Genomic DNA, 20,375 nt, shown 5'->3' with positions numbered 1-20,375 from the left:
CCAAACTTTTGCTTAGTAAAATTCAAACTCTGGGCCTCTATTAAATTATTCTAAATTTTAATTTAATTATAGATATTTTATTTTATTTTTATTTATTTTTTTTTAAATAAATTTGAGTCTTAAAATTTTTAGGATGTTACAGAATGACTCCACATTTTAGTTCCATTGGCCATAAAACAAAGTTAAATTGTAAAAATTAACTTCCCATTATTGAAGACTATAATTGACGGAATGGTGATATTACTATAATTGTAAAACAAAGTCAAGTGGTGTCTGAAGATGGAAGGACAATATAATTGTTGGAATAGTGATATTGCTATACAAAGCAATTTCATACCATGTAATTTCCAAAAATATATTCATTCAAATACTTTGTGAAAAGGAACTAATGGCTACAAAAATAAATGAGACCTACTCATACTTGTTATTGCCTCTTATTATTGTGCTTCATGGTAGATTGTAAAATATTTTAGTCACACAATTTGGATTCTAAGGGTAAACTAATTAAATTAAAATACATAAAAGTTCATTCATTCAAATCCTATTTGACTACAAAAAAAAAAGGATTTCAAGAAACTCTCAGTGCAATATAATCTCATATTCTATCAGGTCATATATGCTACCATATAAAAAAATTCTAATTTACAAGATACCTTCATGCTTAACATGGCTTTACTTTGTTTAGCAATGGTAACTTTTCATAAGAAGATATTTTATGTAAGTAAATTTTTTGAATGGTATGATCTGAGAAACCACTCTAAACATGTCATTGTATCCAGTATCTTAAATAGAGGTATCTTTGAACATGCATGTTGGATGTCAACTAGCATCTAAAATATTATCATGAATTAAAATAGAGTACCCTAAAATTGCCTTTTGAAATAAGCGGTAAAATAACGGCACAAAATATTATCAAACATTGAAATAATGCAAGTCCTCCAATCACTATTACTTGCAAGTCATAAATGTCTATTGTGACAGATTCCACATTCCAACATCTCCCAAACTTAATTTCTATTAAAGAAGCAATTGACAAACTCTTAAAAAGAGCTAAAAAAAAGAAAGAAAGAAAAGCAAAACATGTCTTTGATCTTTAAAATCATCTTCTTACTTCTCATATGCTCTTCCAATGCAAAATCCTAAGAACCCTTGGGGCAGTTATACAATGAAAATATAAAAATATCCTCTGAAACTAAATTATCTACTAATATTGATCACCTTTTAGTAGAATTAGTGCCTGAAACTCCCTCAAGTGGCTTTATTTTCGCCTCATATGGTAAAGGGCAAGACCAAGTTTATGGTCTATCTCAATGCAAGCAAGATGTGAATGAATAAAAATGCTCTATTTGCATACAATACGTGGCAAAACAAATTAGAAAGAAATGTCTAGACAAGCTGATGTAAGAATTTGGTATGATTACTGCTTTTTAAGGCATAGTAATGAGAACTTTATAGGAATAGTTGATACATCTTTCGGTATATTCTATTGGAATGTTGAGAATGTAAGTGATACTGAAGCTTTTAATAAAGAACTGGGATCTTTAATGGATGAGATTAAAGCAGAAGCTGTCATGGCTAAAAACAAAGGGCTTGGGAAAAGGAAGGCCAAGTTATCTTTATTTGTGACACTTTATGCATTGGTTTAATGTACAGGAGACTTGTCTAATATATCTTGTGCTCAGTGCTTGGCTATTGCAGAGAGCAACTTTGCCACCTTTTGCAAAAGTCATAAAAGGTGTAGAGTGTTGTATAGTTCTTGCTATGTCCGATATGAGCTCTGTCCCTTCTTTTTCCCTCTTGATTCTAACATCAAAGAGCTCAACAAAACTGAAATGGTCATCGTTTATTGATGAATGTTTTAATAACACTCTTAATTGCCATGTTATGTTATCTATTTCAGCATGAAAATCCTACAATCTCAAAAGTATATGCAAAGATTGAAGGATTAATAGTTGTTCACCAATTTATCAGAAGGTCTTTTTAAAAATAACAATAAAATGGCAGAGCTCAACAACACTGAAATGGCCATTGTTTATCCACGAAGGTTTCAATAACATTCTTAATTTCCATATTATGTTATATGTTTTAGCATGAAAATTTGAAAATATTAGAAGTATATGCAGAGATTGTAGGCTTTGAAGTTGTTTACTACTTCATTGATAGGTTGATAGGTCTTTTCAGAAAGTGTTGTGTAATGACTCAGTGATAGAGATAGATAAAATCAAATTCTAATGTAAATTTTGAAAGAACCAATTCAGATGGCTATATATGTCTGTGTGACTTGTGTGAGATTATTTCACTTAGACTTAGCATCAGATTAATTAAAGCTTTTTAACTTGTATGAAGGTTCAATCAAAACACTAATTTAGTTAGCATATAAGTTAGGTGGAAATCATAATTATCATATATCTTTCAAAAGTGTGTAGTTTGTAGGAGAATTATGCATAAGTTTCTTACAACAGAATTAAATACTTGTAATTTTACTCTATTAAGTTGTCAATGAACCTTATGGTATTTAATAGGATAGTGAGGGATCTTAAAGCAATTCTGTCATTATTAATTACTAGTTTTGTTCTTAGATTTTTTTTTCTAAAATTAAAACTAAAATTTGATTTGTCACATGTGTTTTCCAGATAATAGATATCACATCAAAGTATATAAAAAATTTATGTGAGAAATGAGTGTTTCTCATATTATATGTAATTGAAATTTCAAAATATATACTCACTAAATGATATTTTACAATTTTAGATTAAGTGGCTTTATGTTCAAAAATAAAAATGTAAATTTAATCTATAACAATGAAATAAAACTTAAAAACAACACGAAATTTAACATGAAAAATCCTTTAATGTTGAGGGAAAAACCTCAAGACAACTCTACTAAAGTTTTATTATTTCAAATTAATTACATTATCCTCCATACTTATAAGTCATAATACAAAAGGTACAACAATTACAATGTTCTTAAATATTACAATTCTAACTAAAGCAGCAATTTTTCTTGAGCTTTTCACACTCAAAAGACCATATCTTTTCTTCAGCCACAAAAAAAAGGACCATATCATTTCTTACTTCTCGGTGTAACTTAGCTCACTCTATGCGTCTCCTTTGAAATAATAAAAATTGACCTCTTTTTACTTGTGAGTTTTCAGCTTGAGTGATAGGACCACTCTTTTCAATTTTTTCCTTGCAAACCACATGAAATTGATATTTGCATACATCAGTTCCTCACTCTGCAAAAAAAAAAAATTCACATACAAAATTTATTTTAAAGGCTACAAAAGTAAGCTGGCAAATACAATTAAGTGATCATTATACTCCCAAAAATGAACATGTATATGTGTGTGTATCAAGTGCTCTAGTACCTTCTTATAATGTTTCAGCAATCAGAGCATCCATAGTAGTCTTCATCCATCTATAAAATGGAAAGTTGCAACCAACATAGAATTTAGAAAAGAAATCGAGCTTAATAGAGATTCAGACAAGGAAATTAAAATAGCAAACAAAACCCCCTTCCCTTTTGCAACAAGTAAACACAACATTAGAGAGGAAGTTAATAATTTACTTGCTTGTGCTTTAAAATATAAATTTTGATAGATTATTATAATTGGAAAAGAACCAACATTTTTCATGATACAGACATAAATCCTTTGACACAAATATCAAAAACATCTGTGGAAACGTCTGTAAAAATACATTGTCTTTTTCATTTTACTTCAAATGCTAATGCATTTCTCTTTAAATCCTATCTTCCTCGTTACAGCTGAAAATTGAACTCGAGTCTATCATACTCATCAAGCTTTAAACAAAATCCATTTTCACAGCAAAACTCAAGCTTCCCAGTTATTTCTTGTGCTTCAAATAATTAATGAAAAGCTTCAAGGACTATAGTTAAATTGTAACACACCAATTTTTTTTTAAAATAATTTAACTCAACCATAGTTGGGTTACAGCCACCCAACATATTTTTATATCAATAATTTTAATATAAAATATTTTATAATTAGCTTCAACTCACACAATATAACATTTTAGATAAATTTTTACCTCCCACATGCCATTAGGCTAAATCACATTTGTCCATCCTTATACTCCCAACAAGTAAACTAAATCACATTTATCCATCCTTATACTCCCAACAAGTAAAATAAGTAATTTAGTCAATTTTCAACACAAGCCAGTTATTTGGCCTTATAATCATGCCATTTTAACCAATCCATAGTAAACCAAATATTAAAATTACAGTCATCCAAATTGTACTAAAAATAGAAATAGTTTGAAAGGCATGATTACATTTATATATTCATATAATTGATAATAAACAAAAAGCCCTAATATTGGCAATATAACACATTATATATCATAAATCAAATACCCAAAAGAGACAGTGGATCTATGCCATTAAGCATCTGGGACTCCTCCACGTGTCACTTGTGGCTCTTCTCCTGAAAATTGTTAACCACATAATGAGACTCAAAAGTCCCAGTAACCAATACCAATTTATGATAGTGTGTACAAACAGTTAAATGTGTGCTTATTAAGTGAGAATTAAAAATAATATAATTCCAACAAATATAAGAAATATTACAATACACACAAATAAATATTCTTATATCCCTCCATTAACCTCGAACCGCAGCCCTCACTCGGTGTTAAATTACCTGGCCAAAGGTAGATTAGCCCGAGCCCTTACAAGCCACCTATTGAGCTCCAATAGGGGCGTACCACGTGGCACATAAATACAACAACAATAGCAAGTATCCCAATACCTCTCACAATAATCAAACAAATTCATAATAATATTGCACAATTACATAATATTACAAAATTCATAATTTTCTCAATAATCACCCAATTAACATGAAGTAACACTAATCACAAATTAAAAGCATGGTTACCTTGTGGCTTTTTCAATAAATTATTCCTTAAAATTTCTCTCCCACCACAATCTTCACCAATAATACAATCTACAAATAACATATTATTTATAAATATTAGTTTTAATTTTTGAAACTAATAAAATAATTCTAATAATAGAATTAAAAATGTAACATAATTTCTAATCTCAATCTTAATACAAATCTAGAGTTAATACTATTAAGTAAAATTTTTAACTCCTCTTTTACTCATCAATAAACATTAATAATCTAAAAATTAACTTCTAAACTAATCTCTATTGTCAAAATTTTCTTTTTATTTTATAAATTCGCACCTAAAATATCCAAAAATTAAAAATTAAATTTCTAGCTTAGAATCATAATCCTATAGCCATAATAATTCATTTCTCATCCCAAATAATCATCTAAACCTCAATAAATCAACATATATTTTCAGATTTAGTTTAGAATTTGATCCATAAGCCACAAATTCAAAGATCGTCAACAAATTTATATTCTAGAACATTTATTATACTACCAACAACCTCAAAAACCATATTTCTTCAACATAAATTCATCACTCTTCCAAATTCTAAATTTTCTACCACCACAAAATCAGAAACCAAAGAGAAAGGATGACTAAGAAAAATTTTTAGAACACTTACTTAGTCTTGAAAAGCTTAAAATCACATCCTAAATATCCTATTAAAAACTCTTACCTTAAAAACTCAGATCTCCCGCACCGGCGACTCACGCTCACTCTGCCTTAACTCACGCACGAAGGAATGAATGAAGAAACGAAGGAAACAGGTGAGTTTTTATAAAAATTCAGTAGGTCCCACATCTTTTTTTATTATTTCTTCTTTCCTCTCTCTCTCTCTTTTTTTTATTATTATTATATACATAATCATTGCACCGAAAGCCGCTCATGTTTTCTTCTTTCTTTCCTTCCTCTTTCTCATACCTTTTCTTCTTTTTTTTATAATAATAATAATAATTTAATATTTTTTTAATTAATTAATTTTTTTATTTTAATTTAGAATTATATCATGAGTTAGATTTAATAATCATCTTCTACTAATTTGCTTACCTCTAAATATTTTTCAAAATTTCTATTAACTCAAATTAACTATTAAAATTTAAATTGGGATGTTACAATTATATTAGTCTACCCTATATAAATGCTCTTTGGTGTGGATTGTAAAGAAATGAGCTTGGCTAAAATGCCCTTCAACCTATTAGCTAAAACCTTAGAGATCATATTGTAAGAATAATTACACAAGCATAAAGGTAGAAAGTGACTTACCTCTTTAAGCTAATAAATCTTCAAGATGAACACAATATTAGTCTAATTTATCTGCTGTAGAGAAACACTTTCCTCCAGAAAAGATTTAACCATTTCAAACACTTTGTCACCCAATATTTCCCAAGTAGATTGATAAAAATCACTTAAAAAGCTATCCAGTCCTTATGCTTTTGAGTCTCCCATAAAAAACATAGATCCTTTTACCTTCCCAAAAAGTCATTTTCCTGCATGACAGCATCCACTCTACTGACATTCTTCTCCACATAATTCAGCACTCCACTAGTGATGTTAGGACAAGAGAGAAAGGTAAGAGAAGTTGAAGTAAAGAAGAACAAAGAGGGAATAAAGAGAATCAAAACACTGAATCATTCAAGTCATAATCTGAGTTACAAAGTAAGTAGTATTTATAAGCTCAACATCATAACTATCTTAACAGTCATTTCTTGTTATTCCCTAACTAACTTTATAACTCCTATTTTTTTCATTTATGTAATTATTATTATACAGCACAATATGCATGTAAAATAATAGAAATGTTCTAGAGTACTTTTTTTTTACTCTAGATATGTTATAAATACCCTAGAATATTTCCTGCCAAGTTATAAAGGAATAGATTATGGTACTATAAACTTCAAATGTATATTCCCAAAATTGAGTTTGAACTTAAAGCTTCAAAAACGTGAAGAAAGTAAAATAGAAAACCTAATATAAAGAGCAAAAGAAGTTAATTGCAGACACACCTATAAAATTGGTCCTAACTAGTTTAAATGCCATAGAAGTAAGGTGGAAAATAAAATTAACCAAGAAGTACTCAAGTACCTTGCTCATGAGTGATGAATTAAAGCATGTCAGAGTAGGCTTCTTCTATTTGTATAATAGATTGACTGTAACCAAAAAGAATTTGAAAATGAAATGGAAGTCAAAATTTTTGAAGCATTTTGATTAAATATTCATACATGATAAAGGTAAAAAAACTATGTCTTTATTATTTTTTCCCCAAAAGCCAGTTACGCACAAACAAACAGAATCTTTTGTGTAATAGTTACAAGCCTACAATTGAATACCTTTAGATGGATGCAAGGAAGAATCATATCTGATAGCCATTAATCCATATGCTAGGGATGTGAGAAATTTTGGGCCATTCTGAACCTCTTCCTCTCTCACATCTTTGTAATAAAAGTAGATCTCCATTCAATTGCAATGATTGTAAATTAACAAGGCGTTGTAATCCGTCAGGTAATGACTCCAGATTTTGACAATTATGAATGACGATAAATTGTAGCGATTGGAGATCACAGATCCAGTCAGGTAAAGTCCTGGGATTTTCAGAGAAGAGAATGTTGATTGTTTGGAGAGAATGAAGGCATTGAACTGCTTGACACTGTGTGCTAAAACCCTCGTCAACGCTCCATGGATTAAGGTTGTTAATGCCTTGAAAAGTGACTTGTTCAAGTTCAGCAGGTAGATGTCGCATATGACGAAACATACTCACTAAACTTGATAAGCCACCAATAGAAAGATTCTTGAGAGAGGTAAGATTTCGCATCCACTCTTCTGGTAAAGCTTCTACGTCCATATCTTGAAACCCTAAATACTCGAGCTTAGAAAGAGAAGGACATGAATCTTGTGTTGCAGACGATCCACTTATGCTAGCTTTTACAGTGTCTAGCAATGGCTTCGTGCTACAATTCTTCAAAACCAAGCGCTCCACGAGACTGAACGTAGGCATGGAACTCAAGTTTGGACAATCTTGAATTATTATATATGAAAGGCAAGGAAATGGAGGCAGTGAACGATGCATTTCATTATCGATTACATTATTGACATCTGCTTCCCTTTGCCATCCCCTAAAATTTTCACAATCAGAAAAGTTCATGTCCTTCAAAGATGGGAAGAAGCTAGTTTTGTGCAATGAGGAACAACCTTTATTATAACATATGTATTCCAAATCATCCATGTTCCATATACATAGAGTCTTAAGAGAAACCAATGCTTCCAATGATGGCAAGTATTGACAATTCCCACAACCATCGAGTTTTAAGTCTACAAGATTTGTGAGTGAAGAAAGCCAACCTGGAAATCTCAGCCCTGGGTAATCTTCCACTGTCAATTGTTTCAAACTTGGATGAGGACATAGCTTTTCTAGAAGTTGTAAGCTATCACTATTTCTTGACTCTGTAGCTCTTCCCCAATCAAGTCTCAGAGACTTAAGGTTCTTCTTTACTTTCAAATTAACATCCTTGGACTCTTCTTCAACTTCCCTTACTAAGTTGAGATTCTCAATAGATAATTCATGTCTAAGATTGAATTCTTTCAGTTCATTCAGTTTTGCATATTTTCTCTCCTTATCAATATCATTGCCTACTCTAAAATCTGATAAACTTTGCAGGGCATTCAATTTCTCCAGCCCAATTGGCATTCCACATTCAAAGGCCTTACAGTTATTGATATGAAGATGACGCAAGCTGACCAACTTTGGGACACAATCTATGGAAAATCTAAGAGTATAACATCCCATTAGTTTCAAAGTTTGCAAATTGACTAGGTTGCTTACACTGTTAGGCAAGCTGGTCAAATTCTCACAATGAGAGAGATTAAGGTATCTTAAATGCTTCATTTTACCAACTGAATTGGGCAAATCTTTGATGTTTAAACTTTCTGATAGGTTTAGACTCCGCAAGCATTTGAAGTCTAACAAACTAGAGGGATTGATCTCTAGTAGTCTTTGTATTCCAAGCATAGTTCTCAATCTATTTGCATTCAACAAATCTAACGAACAGTTGGAATCACAGTCAAAGGAAACATGCATAGGAGTTGCAACCATTTTTCTCCTCTCATTATATAACTGATAATCAGAGCTTGCAACAGATTGCAAGAGGTCATGTACCAAATTGTGTATTTTAAAGTACTTTATTTCACCAAATTCATTCATCTCAACATCTTGAAGAAATGACCTCATCAACAAAACACAAACATATTGTTGGCCAACATCTTCTAGACATTGTTTTTCATTTTGACTATCAAGAAAGCCTTGTGCCATCCATAATTCAATCAAGTCATCCTTATCATATCTCCAATTTTTTGCATATAAGGAACAATAAGCAAAGCACTGTCTTAATTCAAAAGAGAGGTGATCATAGCTTAGTTTTAGTACAGGCATGATTGAATTATTACTTTCATATAGCTTCCAAAAGTCATCATCCAATATAGATTCCCAGTTGTTTTCCTCCATTTTGGATTTTAGCATACTTCCCATAGCTCTTATTGCTAGCGGTACTCCTCCACATTTCTCTGCAATTTTTTGGCCAATAGGCTCAAGGTTTTGGTTCATTACTCCTCCTTGTCCAATTGTTAAAGTTTTTAACAAAGCCCAAGACATATCATTTGTTAGACTTTTCAAAACATATGGGTTTTCCGCACCCATGCATCTTGCTACCATTTGATTACGGGTAGTCACTAAAATCTTACTACCTTCAACACCACACATCAAATACTTTTTCAGATGTAACCACTTTTCCTGATCTTCATTCCAAACGTCATCGAGGACTAGCAAATATCTTTGGCCATTTAAATTCTCTTCAAGTTTATTTTGAAGCAATTGTAATTGTTGGTCATTTACATCTCTCCCAATTGATGATTCTAATATTTTTTTAACCAGTGCTTTCACATGGAACTCTTCAGAAGCACACACCCACATTTGCTTATTGAAAAATTTGTTCACTTCAGCATTATTATACACCAGCTGGGCAAGAGCTGTCTTACCTAAGCCGCCCATCCCAACAATGGCAATCACAGAAACACTTTGATTGCTATCAATGTTGAGCAGTAAATCAATGATCTCCTTCTTGCTTTCATCCCTACCAATGATATTCTCTTCATTCTTAGAACTAGTTTCCCTCCAGTTACTCTCATTCTGCCTCATTACCAAAACTCTTGAATGCAAATTCAACTTAGAAACATCTTCCGCAACTGCATTAAATCGCTCTCTTATCTTTTTTATCTTGCGAGCAATTTTTAGGCGGAAGGCAATTGGATTTGAGGATGAAAAATAGTCACGTACCTTTCTTTTGCCATCTCTTTTGCGAAGCAAATGTTCAGCTTGTAAATCATCAAGCAAGTCATCTGCGTTGAGAAGAACTTGTTTGAGCCTCTTTATCCATAGCTTGATGAGCTGGTCGTTCTGCTGTTTTCGCTCTGCATCAACAAGCACAGCTTTGATGGCTTCCACAGTGTCTCTGAGCCTTTCTATTTCACCGTCGACCCCATAAATCGATGCAATTTCTTTGAAGGCTGATGAAGCTAACCTGTTGATGATACTCACAACCACACCATAAGGAACTTGTTCGGCCATTTTTCTGAGTAAAGGTGCAAATTGTAGTCTGAAAATGGAGAGAGAGATGTATCACAGCATGGAGCTTAACATTAGAGAAAAACGACCTCAACCTCAAGTTGTTGACTTCTGACAATGGAAATTACGAAGAAAAGTATACACATGTTAGCTTTGATGTCCCACTGCATATATAATTAATATTGTCTAGTGGCATCCATTCTTTATGGATGATTACTTGATATTCTTCAAAGTCCACCTTGGGTGCTTATGCTAGCTGTAGGTAACCACCATGGTGCTCATCCTCTGTGAGATTTTTACCATTTTAACTTACCATTTTTTAAACAATAAATTTATTTATTTTTTAATAGGGTAAAAGTTAAGAGATTATTTTCATTTTTAACTCTGCGTCTATTAAAATAAATTTTTTAAAAAATATGAAAATAATTAATATTTAATTTGAATACTTTAGACTTAATCCAAATGATCCAAATTGATATACAGGAGCCAGAACCATATTCTTCCCCGCGCCACGAAACCCCATCATTTGTCAATTGTAGCAATATCCCAAAAAATGCAGATTTCATTTAAAGACTTAATAATAATAATAATAATAATAATAAAAGGATATGCAGTGGCAGTAACAAGGAAATGCAAGAGAGAGGAAGGGAAGTGTATGAGAAAATGAATGTAATAGAAATGGTTTGAAAAAGTCCACGCGTTTAGTTTTGAATTGACTAATTGTCCTTGAGTAGCTTCCCGGAAATTAATCTGGACCCCCCCCCCCAAATGCATTTATTTTATATTAAATTTAAATTTGGTAAATAGTCTAAGTTAATTCAATAAGTGTCTCAATTATAAAATTTTTAAATTTTATTAATATTTAAAAATTATTAAAATATATTTTCTTCTAAAAATTTAAAATAATTTTCATGATTAAAATGCTTTTAATGTATACTGTTCTTTTTAAAAATTTGATATTTAATATTTTTCTAATACTATATCACAAATTTTTTTTATAATTATTCAATTACATCAAACACTTGTTACCATGACACTTGTTACCTTGGCATTTCACACTAGACATTTCACTTTGTGTCTTTAGCGATGATTATGAAGAGACCAAAAGGGCTTAATGGGCTTCGTTGACATGACTGTTGACGACCACTCGGCCCATTAGTTGTTTACACTCTCAAAGCCAGTGTTCTTGGGCAGATTCAAGAGCTGAAGAATACAACAAACCTTTCCGGAGAATTCTGCATTTGGATCGAGGGTTGAGAGTTGAGAACGCTTTTTTAAAGGGTGAAGAATATTAATCGCAAAATGACAAACCTTTATTAATCAAAATTTTTTGGATGAACCCTTTATTAATCAATTTAACAAATCACAGTGAGTATAACAAACCCTGGTACAATGATTTTACAAAAGAAAACATATAATTTATCTATTTATAAGACACTTACAATATATTTTATTAAAATTAAAGAAAATTTTAAAATTTATTAATAATTTTTTAACTTTACTTCTATTAAATATATATATATATTTTAATTTTAAAAATATATTTTTTCTCTTCAATATTCAATAAAGATCAAATGAAAACATTTGTGATGAAAATTTAATGAAAACTTATAAATAAAATAAAAACATATTTTCTCTTTGTCCTGTAAATAACTAAATAGGACTGGAAATAATATAATTAGTGGCCAAGCTAGGAGGGATAGAAGATAATTTAATTTAAAAATTAATTACTATTTTTAAAAAAATAATAATTTAATAACTAAAACTAATAATTATATTAAGACTGAATTTGAAACAATATAAGTAGATAAATAATATTTTTTTTAAATTATGTTGAATCTGTTGACATATCAACAAATCCTTTCTTGAAGGGTATTAAATCAGCTCCAAACTATGGGATGAAACAATGAGAGAATAATACTCTAATAAAATTTTTTACTTTTAATATGATATTATACTCTCTCTATTTAAAAATATAAAGTATTTTTTTATCAAATCTCAATCTTAATAAAGTAATTAGTTGTCTTCAAATTAATACCATCTTTTCATATTTACTTCTATTTAATATGATATTTTACTTTTAAAATAAATATAAATTAATTTATTTATTATGGACATTTTTTTAAAAAAACAAATTAATTATATTTTGAAACATGAAAAATGTCTTATATTTTTTAAATATTTAACCCTTTAAACAAAATTTTTACATTTTTTTAATGGAGAGTGTAGCTCTTTTATACAAATGTTAGGATCACCAATTGAATAGGTGATTCACACTAATCGATTTGACTGATACATCCTTTTAATAAACATCAATGTCTTGAATGAATCAAATTTTTTATACTATTAAAGAAACATGAAGAGTGTTGAAGCATCCAAGATATAAAATAAAAGTGAAAATTATTGAAGATTCGTAAATGACTTATGAAAACTAATGCATAGGAGGAAAGAGTATTTTGGTATTCTCATTTAAGAGAAAACTTAATTAAATTAGGTATATCATATCATTTACAATTTATTTAATTAAAATGTTTTAAATAATTGAAATAAAATTTTGTGTGACATTTTTTAATTGATTTTATTTATATAACAAAATGTATATTTAATTTCTTACCTTTTTTTTTACTATCATTAAAATCAGAATCAATTTATATTTAATATTATCTAAATATTATATTTTTATTATATAGATAATAAATGATATGGGCATTCGGTTTATCTAAATATTTTTCCTTGTGTAAATACATGCTTTCCCCCTATGGACCGAGGTCTCCCATAAGATTTATTTTAAAAATTTGGGATTTATGCGCAAACACTTGGGCCTTTGTTCCCTGTGCCCAATCGTCCCATTCATTTATGAGCTATGCGACCTTTGAAAAGGGAAAATGTAAATAAGGTATTGCTTGTGGATGTGGTGGCGAATCCATAATTTAGTGGTCCAGTTTGCAAGCGACACATCAGTTCATTAATACTTTGGAGGCATTCTAGAAAGAGAAAGAAAGAAAAGGACATTGATTAGTTTGAAGATAGGACGCATAAAATGCTGATTCCTTTAATCCAATGTGACTGAGACTCAGTAATAACGACTCAGGATTCATTTTTTTTTTTCAATACTTTGTCAATTTTTGTAATCACTATTACATCATCGTGATGTCACCCATATAGGCTAAAACAATATTACACTTAAAAAAATTCATATTTATTATGCTAGGAAAATTAAACAAATGAGCCTTACAATCACAAATTAATAAAATATTGCCAATTACTAATCACTATTCCATAAGTGTATTTTTTCAAGCATTTGTTATTTAAAAGAAAAGACACCTTAAGGAATGTTACTATGCATGCTATGTAAAGAATTGCAAAACTGCCCATGTTTCTAAGTCCTTGAACACATTTGGACTTAGATAATTTTTTTTTTATTGTACCGAACATCATTCGAAAAATATTTTGTTTTTAATTTATGTCTCAATTATTTAATTTTTTTCCCAAAAAAATTAAATGTACCGTATATTCTACTAGAAATCTTATCTGTGATAAAGCAAAGAGAAAGACAATTTGAATTTGTATAATCAACAGAGTTGTCTAATTTAATGGTGATTAGGTTTTTAAAAAAAAAAGAGCCCATTTTAAAACACCAGCACATCAACAATGATTGAATCAAATCAAAAAGCTAATTGCTTTTAGTCAGAATCAAATGTTTGAGCTTGCAAGTTGCAAGTGAAAAAAAATTGTATTAAGAAGAATCTCTTATTATTGACTTGACATTACTTAAATTTAATTTAATAATACTGAGTATCATATATGTGTATATTTATTATTGACATATATACTTAAAAGAAAGTGAATGACTATCAAGCACTGGTTAAGATCAACTAGTAAAGGAATAAATTCCTCTTAACTAGAAAGGCTTTGAGTTCGATTCTTGAACATGCAAAAATGATTAAATTTATCGTAGGTTTGCCTCTAAAAAGATACTCACAAACTACTAAGTGGATTAGTTTAGGTGAAAACTTGAGATATCGGGTTAGAGAAAAAATAGAAGAACAAGTGAATGAGGAGAACAACTTTTTCACTCTCCTTTTATTCGTTTGGGCCCTACACAACAGAGGCTTTTACCGTATTGAGGCATCTTAAATTATTGCCTTCACTTGTCTGTCACGCTGTATTATTACCTATCACTACAAGTCTACTACTACTATCGTTTTGAACGTGGTGCACTGATTCCTAATTAATGATTTCGTGCTGGATCGCATTACACGACACCATGAAAATAAAATAAAATTACACGTAAGAATTGTAAAATATTTGAAGCATGCACGTTCTGAATTAATCAGATCGTAGAATAAAAGTGTAGATCTACCAATGACAATGATTGTACCTAATTATTTAATTACAGGGATAAGCAAGATAAAGTAATTAAAAAAACAAAGTCACTCTTCCCACATGAAGTATTTCAATATACACATACCCAGCAAACAAATTTAAACTTTTTAAGCATATTTCAATGTATATACTCTACAATCGTTGTAGAGAAGATGCAATTAATTAAGTTCTTAGGAGGTAATTCTTGTTAATTTTTGAGGTCAATGTATATAAGATGAATTAATTAAGCGTTGTTGTTTCTGCGTTTTCTGGTGAAGAAGACGATCCAAGTGATGACTTCGAGCAACAAGGCAATGACAGCCAGAGCAGCAATGGCTGCCACGTAAGCAATCTTCCATCTTCTGTGAGGGCTCAAGATGTTGAATCCTCCGAATATGTTAATGATTCCAAGGATGATGGTAATATATCCAATACCATGATGATACATATTCCACCAAGTTCTGTACTTGTGCTCCTTCTTTGGTCTCAAGAACAATGCAAAAACCTGCAATTTTATTTTTTATCATCACACCCAATAAAGTTGCTCAATACATATCATACCATTATAATCACATATTACAGCATCAAACTTATAACAAGTCACATTATTCATAACTTATAAGCTGCATGTTAGAAATACACATGCATGCTTGTATTAATAATAATGTGCCAATACAATGTTACAACAAGCATGAGCCTAATGGGTCATTTAAAGACTTAAAACTTGAGTTTATGAGTTTTTTCCTTTAATTTATATTAATTATTTTTTTGACCAAATATTAATTATTAAATCATACTTTATGTATATAATGTATATAACTTCTTACATTATCTTAAATCCACCTACATTTACACAACCTAATAGATATGAAACTCATAGCATACAACTACTGTTTTATCTTACTAAATAGGATCAGCTACGTATAAGTGCCAATATAACAGTATGACTTATTCATATATATAAATTACCTGTAATGTTGCGAGACAGAAAAGGGCAATTCCAATATTGCGATGGCCAGAATGGTGAATGCCGTGAGATTCACTTCCAAGCTTAAGCCCAATGGCCCACCCCGAGACTCCAATGGCGTATCCTGAAACTTGACAGAACACATGCAGATAGAACCATGTAGGGTCCAATGACGGAAATACCCTCATGTATCTTGCTATTATCACTCCCAACGGGAACAGAAACCCCCAGCTCACTGCATTTAGCACTCCATGAATCTGCCATTTGTTCATTAACATTCATTGTAACGTCAGCCTTCATTAATCATAATAATCAATTAATAAATACTGAAGGTTAATTATTTTAATTAATTAAATTACATTCTTTTGCTGTGTTCTTGAATCGGCCCCGCCACTGATGCTGGAACTGTGGCCTGACTTCAAGTTCAACACGCCCTTGGAATCCAGATTCGCCGGAGCAAATTCATGAGAGTCAAGTTCTCCGTCGGTGACTGAGGGCCCCACCTGCCACACCTGGTTCACCGTCTCTGCATTTTCCGGCAGCTTCACCTTCGCCAAAATGCTCATCATCGCCCCGCCGGATAACTTCTCTGCCTTCAAGTCCCACACGTCGAACGACAGCTTCCCGGGGACCACCGAGCTGTAAGAGCTAATGTTATAAGTCTTCGCCATCACTACGCCCTCGTTTTCGAACGCCACCAGAGCCTGCGCTCCGGCCATGCCAGTCCCGGTCGGGTTTATCGCCCATGACACCCACCCGCCAGGCTTCGCCGGAGCCGCGACAAAGGCGATGGAAAGAGAAGAGTTGGAAGAATCAAGGGTCCAATGGAGGTAGGAGTTTAACACAGGAAGGTCAACGCAATTCGAATAAACTTTGTTATCGGAGAACTTCTGGGAGGTGCATGTGAGTGAAGTCACCGGAGAAGGTAGCGACACCAGAAGTGAGAGGCCCAGAAAGAGAGGAATAGTGATGGAACGTGGCAGAGACATCGTCGTCGTCGTCGAGAGAGATTAGCTAGAGACAAGACAACTTGGGTACGTGTTCGTGTGTTTTTTAATCTTTCTGACGTATTTATCTAAGGTGGAGATTAAACAAAAAGCGAAAGACACGCCAATAAATCTCGGGAAATATGTACTGGAGAGAAACAAATGTGTTGGAAGAACGAAAAGCTTTTCTGCTTCGAAAGGAAATCGGACTGAAACTGTTTTCCAGATTTAGGAAATGTTCTGTTTATTTTTCTATTTGGAAGCTAAGCATTGTTTTGTCTGGTTTTTTGTTTTACTTTTAGGAGTTAATTACAACGCACTTCATAGTTCCATCTGATTTGCTTGTTTCTCAAAGAAGAAAAACTTAGGTCGATTTTTTTAATAAAAATATAAATTTTAGAATCAAATATTCACCATTTACAATTCATTGAAAAATATTGCAGTACTCCTTGAGGGATCTAGATCCTCTCTACGGATCCATTTTGGCACAAGACAATCTAGATTTGATATGATTTTATTTTTATATTTTTAATTAATTATTATTTTGATAGGTGCATAATTAAGATAAAAATAATTTTATAATTGTCACTTGGTAAAAAATGATTTTTTTATAAAAAATTAAATGTTAAAATTTTAAACATGGACTGTTAAAATTAGTTTTGGATGGTCTAAATAAGAATCTAGTTACAACTTACAACATGTTAAAGTTTAATAATTGAGCTACAATTGAGTTAAAATTATAAAAATTAAATAATTAATTTTTTCATTGATAATATTTAACTTGTAAAATTTAAATTGAAAAGTCATATTCTAATATGGTAAAGAAACATAGGTCATTGTAACATAGGACATCTTTACATGTCTTCATATATTTTAATTTCTCTCTTTAATCATCGGCGATATACTTGAAAAATTTATTTCAGCTGCAATAACCATAAAGGTTGGATAAATTCTTATCATAATCTCAATTCTGAGATGAGGGATATTCAACAGGTTATATTAGTTGTGTGAGATTTATTATATTGGATTTATTTAAGTTTGACTTAAGCAGTCTAAATCTTTTTTTTTGGTATTTAATATGAATTATTATTTATATTTTAATGGATAAAATCATTTCATTTGATATTCCCTGTTTTAAAAGTCAAAAAACAAATTATTGACAATATTAAATTTAAATAACTCGAACTTGAAGTAACCGTTTCCTTTTTTTTGTTTTTTGTTTTTTGTTTTGGTCCTATATTTTTTGCGAGTACGTCGAACGTAAACCTTCTAGTTCGCAGTTAGAAGTTTCTTTTTTTTTTTTTTCAAAGTCAATGTGAGAAAAAAGTGTCTGGTAAAAAAAAAATTATAAGAAAAAAGTACTTATAAAGAACGGGCAAAAAAATAAATAAATAAATAAAGTGAGCAGAAACCATCCAACGGCGAGCACATCCCTTGCTCATCGCACGCTTTAAATTTTGTTTTTGTACAATAAGCATGTTTTAATTCTGTCAATCTTTATCGTTCATTTTAAATTAATTATTTAATATTTTTAATATTTTATTATTAAAATAAAAATTTATAAAAAATATGAAAACCTTTATATTAAATATATACTATAAAAAGTACATTTGAATAGTTAATTTATAAAAATTATAAAAAATTTAATATTAAATTAAATTGTTTAAGTTTTATTTATATTATCCAGAGTATATTTAGATAGTCAATTTATAAAAGTATAAAAAATTTTAATATTAAATTAGATAGTCCAAATCAAATTTGCACTAGCCAGATTGATTACAAATAAATATATTAAAAAATTATAATTTTTATTTTGATAAATATAAAATAAAAATAAAAATTTTTAAATATGGATATTACAAATCTCATCAATTGAAATGAGTAACATAGTACTCATCTCTTGTTGAGCCCAGAAGACAATCCATATTTAATATTAAGATTTTCATATTTTTTTAAATTTTTATTTTAATAATATAATATTAAAAATAATTAAAAAAATAAAATTAAAATGAACGGCAAGATCACATGATGATAAAATCAAGTGAAATGATGAGCACGAAATGTAAATGCGTATCCAACCGGCATGAATTAAAAATAAGTTAATAATGGATCAATCTCATAATGCCATGCATATCCTTTGCCCACTGTCATCTTAGGTTCAATATATGGTAAACTATGTGCCCCTATTATCTCATGGAAAGGCCTTAGACACGATGATCATTTTTCACCTTATCTTTATATTTTAGCTGCAAATATGCTTTATGCTCTATTATCTTAATATGAGTAGCGGTAAATATAGGACCTTGAGCCAATTAGGACAAATTTTTAAAGATTCCACCTAATCATTGTAAATTGTTTGAAGTTGAGTGGGGGCACTTGCCCACCCTCACTACCACCTGCATTTGCCACTGATTATGAAGAAGTAGGTTTGGTAAAGGAAATAAAAATATGCATACAAGCCTGTCTAGTCTCTCATTTACTTTTTGAAGACGATTCCTTATTTTTCTTTGAGGCTAATTATTTTTTTGGTATTAAAGGTGTCTTTGCTTCTTATTGCAAATGGTCTGGACAATCAATCAATGTAAGGAAGTCTTCACTTATTTGTAGTCCAAATGTGGCTTTTGGCATCAAAAATGGAATGTCTACTGAATTGGGAGTCACTCTCCCTGATGAGCTTGAGAAGTATCTTGGAACTTGCTTGGGTTGATATAAAAACAAGTAAATTTGTCATTTATTCCCAAGTGTTGAATTCAGTTAAAAGTAGAACCAACTCTTGGAGATGTAATCTTCCGTCTCAAGCTTTAAGGTTGACATTGAATTGGTCATTTCTGCCTCTTGTATTTATGTCCTTTCATGTGTTAAGCTTCCCAAGTCCATTTACAATGCAATAGATACCCTCTATTTGAAGTTCTTATGGGGTAACATCGATCAAACAAGGAAACTCCATCTGAAAGTAAAAAGACTTTGTTCTCTCTTGTAAATCAAGGGGGTTTGGGACTTTGATCAACTGCTTTAATGAACAAATCTCTTTTGGAGAATTGTGTCAGGTGACAATCACTCAATCCTTGGCTTGACCTTCAAACTTAAGTTTGTTAATCTCAATTCTCAATCTAGCCTTATAACTCTTATTGGATGTGGAAAGGGATATATATATGTTCCTTTGCTGATCTCATCCTCCCAAAACTCTCTTGGCAAGTTGGCTTCGGTCATAATATTTCTCTACATCATTAGTTATGGTACGAGTCAAACTCTCTTACTCTTTTGACTAACCAAAATACTTGACACTACTCCTCTTACTGTAAATGACCTACTTCTTAATCCATCTGTGGGTTGGTCTGGGAAGCTAGGAATGGAACAAGCAGCTTATTGCTTCAATTTATGATCATAGTATTTCTAAGTTAATCTTCAAAATACCATTACCCTTCACTCAATCACATATAAGATAGTTTGGTTTATTTGTAGCACAAGTTCTAGAGATATTCTGTTAACAAAGGCCATGATTTCCTCTCTTCCAGTCATAATAA

General features: G+C 30.9%; 3 protein-coding genes and 1 pseudogene across 13 annotated transcripts; 1 reads left to right on the top strand and 3 right to left on the bottom strand.

Moving 5' to 3' along the window:
- Nucleotides 1-1,080: 1,080 nt before the first annotated feature.
- Nucleotides 1,081-1,850, top strand: LOC129288327 (cysteine-rich repeat secretory protein 55-like; annotated as a pseudogene).
- Nucleotides 1,851-2,852: 1,002 nt separating this feature from the next.
- Nucleotides 2,853-9,435, bottom strand: LOC129288063 (putative disease resistance protein RGA3). Of its 11 annotated transcripts, XM_054924392.1 has the most exons (7): nt 7,250-9,435; nt 7,005-7,069; nt 6,186-6,464; nt 4,901-4,969; nt 4,378-4,447; nt 3,368-3,417; nt 2,853-3,235 (listed from the first exon to the last, which is right to left on the bottom strand). In XM_054924392.1, the coding sequence occupies exon 1, from the start codon at nt 9,430-9,432 to the stop codon at nt 7,273-7,275; it is 2,160 nt and encodes a 719-aa protein (XP_054780367.1). In that variant the 5' UTR covers nt 9,433-9,435; the 3' UTR covers nt 2,853-3,235; nt 3,368-3,417; nt 4,378-4,447; nt 4,901-4,969; nt 6,186-6,464; nt 7,005-7,069; nt 7,250-7,272. The 11 variants fall into 11 exon arrangements, with proteins under 11 accessions (XP_054780367.1, XP_054780364.1, XP_054780362.1 ...); XM_054924389.1 differs by having other exon boundaries at nt 4,378-4,969; XM_054924387.1 differs by having other exon boundaries at nt 3,368-4,447.
- Nucleotides 9,436-9,452: 17 nt separating this feature from the next.
- LOC129288326 (putative disease resistance protein RGA1) lies at nt 9,453-10,536 on the bottom strand. Its single transcript, XM_054924848.1, has 2 exons — nt 9,520-10,536; nt 9,453-9,476 (listed from the first exon to the last, which is right to left on the bottom strand). Exons 1-2 carry the CDS (start codon nt 10,534-10,536, stop codon nt 9,453-9,455), a joined length of 1,041 nt encoding a protein of 346 aa, XP_054780823.1.
- A 4,499-nt stretch (nt 10,537-15,035) lies between these two features.
- On the bottom strand, nt 15,036-16,854 carry LOC129288820 (cytochrome b561 and DOMON domain-containing protein At3g25290-like). The gene is made up of 3 exons (XM_054925582.1): nt 16,225-16,854; nt 15,868-16,122; nt 15,036-15,403 (listed from the first exon to the last, which is right to left on the bottom strand). Exons 1-3 carry the CDS (start codon nt 16,852-16,854, stop codon nt 15,143-15,145), a joined length of 1,146 nt encoding a protein of 381 aa, XP_054781557.1. The 3' UTR covers nt 15,036-15,142.
- Nucleotides 16,855-20,375: the final 3,521 nt, after the last annotated feature.

Source organism: Prosopis cineraria, unplaced genomic scaffold, assembly GCF_029017545.1.
Source record: "Prosopis cineraria cultivar Desert tree isolate PC_DT_omini unplaced genomic scaffold, ASM2901754v1 PC12, whole genome shotgun sequence".
Classification (NCBI taxonomy): domain Eukaryota; kingdom Viridiplantae; phylum Streptophyta; class Magnoliopsida; order Fabales; family Fabaceae; genus Prosopis; species Prosopis cineraria.
The sequence above is the reverse complement of the archived record's forward strand: the minus strand, read 5'-3'. Positions and strand labels throughout refer to the sequence as shown.

Coding starts and splice junctions, on each gene's coding strand:
- LOC129288326 (XM_054924848.1), bottom strand. CDS start 10,536: ATGGCCGAACAAGTTCCTTATGGTGTGGTTGTGAGTATCATCAACAGG. Junction 9,477..9,519: donor TAACAATTGGACAAGGAGGA/GTAATGAACCAA, acceptor AAAAAATTGCAG/AGAAATGTGGAGGAGTACCG.
- LOC129288820 (XM_054925582.1), bottom strand. CDS start 16,854: ATGTCTCTGCCACGTTCCATCACTATTCCTCTCTTTCTGGGCCTCTCA. Junction 16,123..16,224: donor CAAGAACACAGCAAAAGAAT/GTAATTTAATTA, acceptor AACAAATGGCAG/ATTCATGGAGTGCTAAATGC. Junction 15,404..15,867: donor TCTGTCTCGCAACATTACAG/GTAATTTATATA, acceptor ATAAAATTGCAG/GTTTTTGCATTGTTCTTGAG.
- LOC129288063 (XM_054924386.1), bottom strand. CDS start 9,432: ATGCTAAAATCCAAAATGGAGGAAAACAACTGGGAATCTATATTGGAT.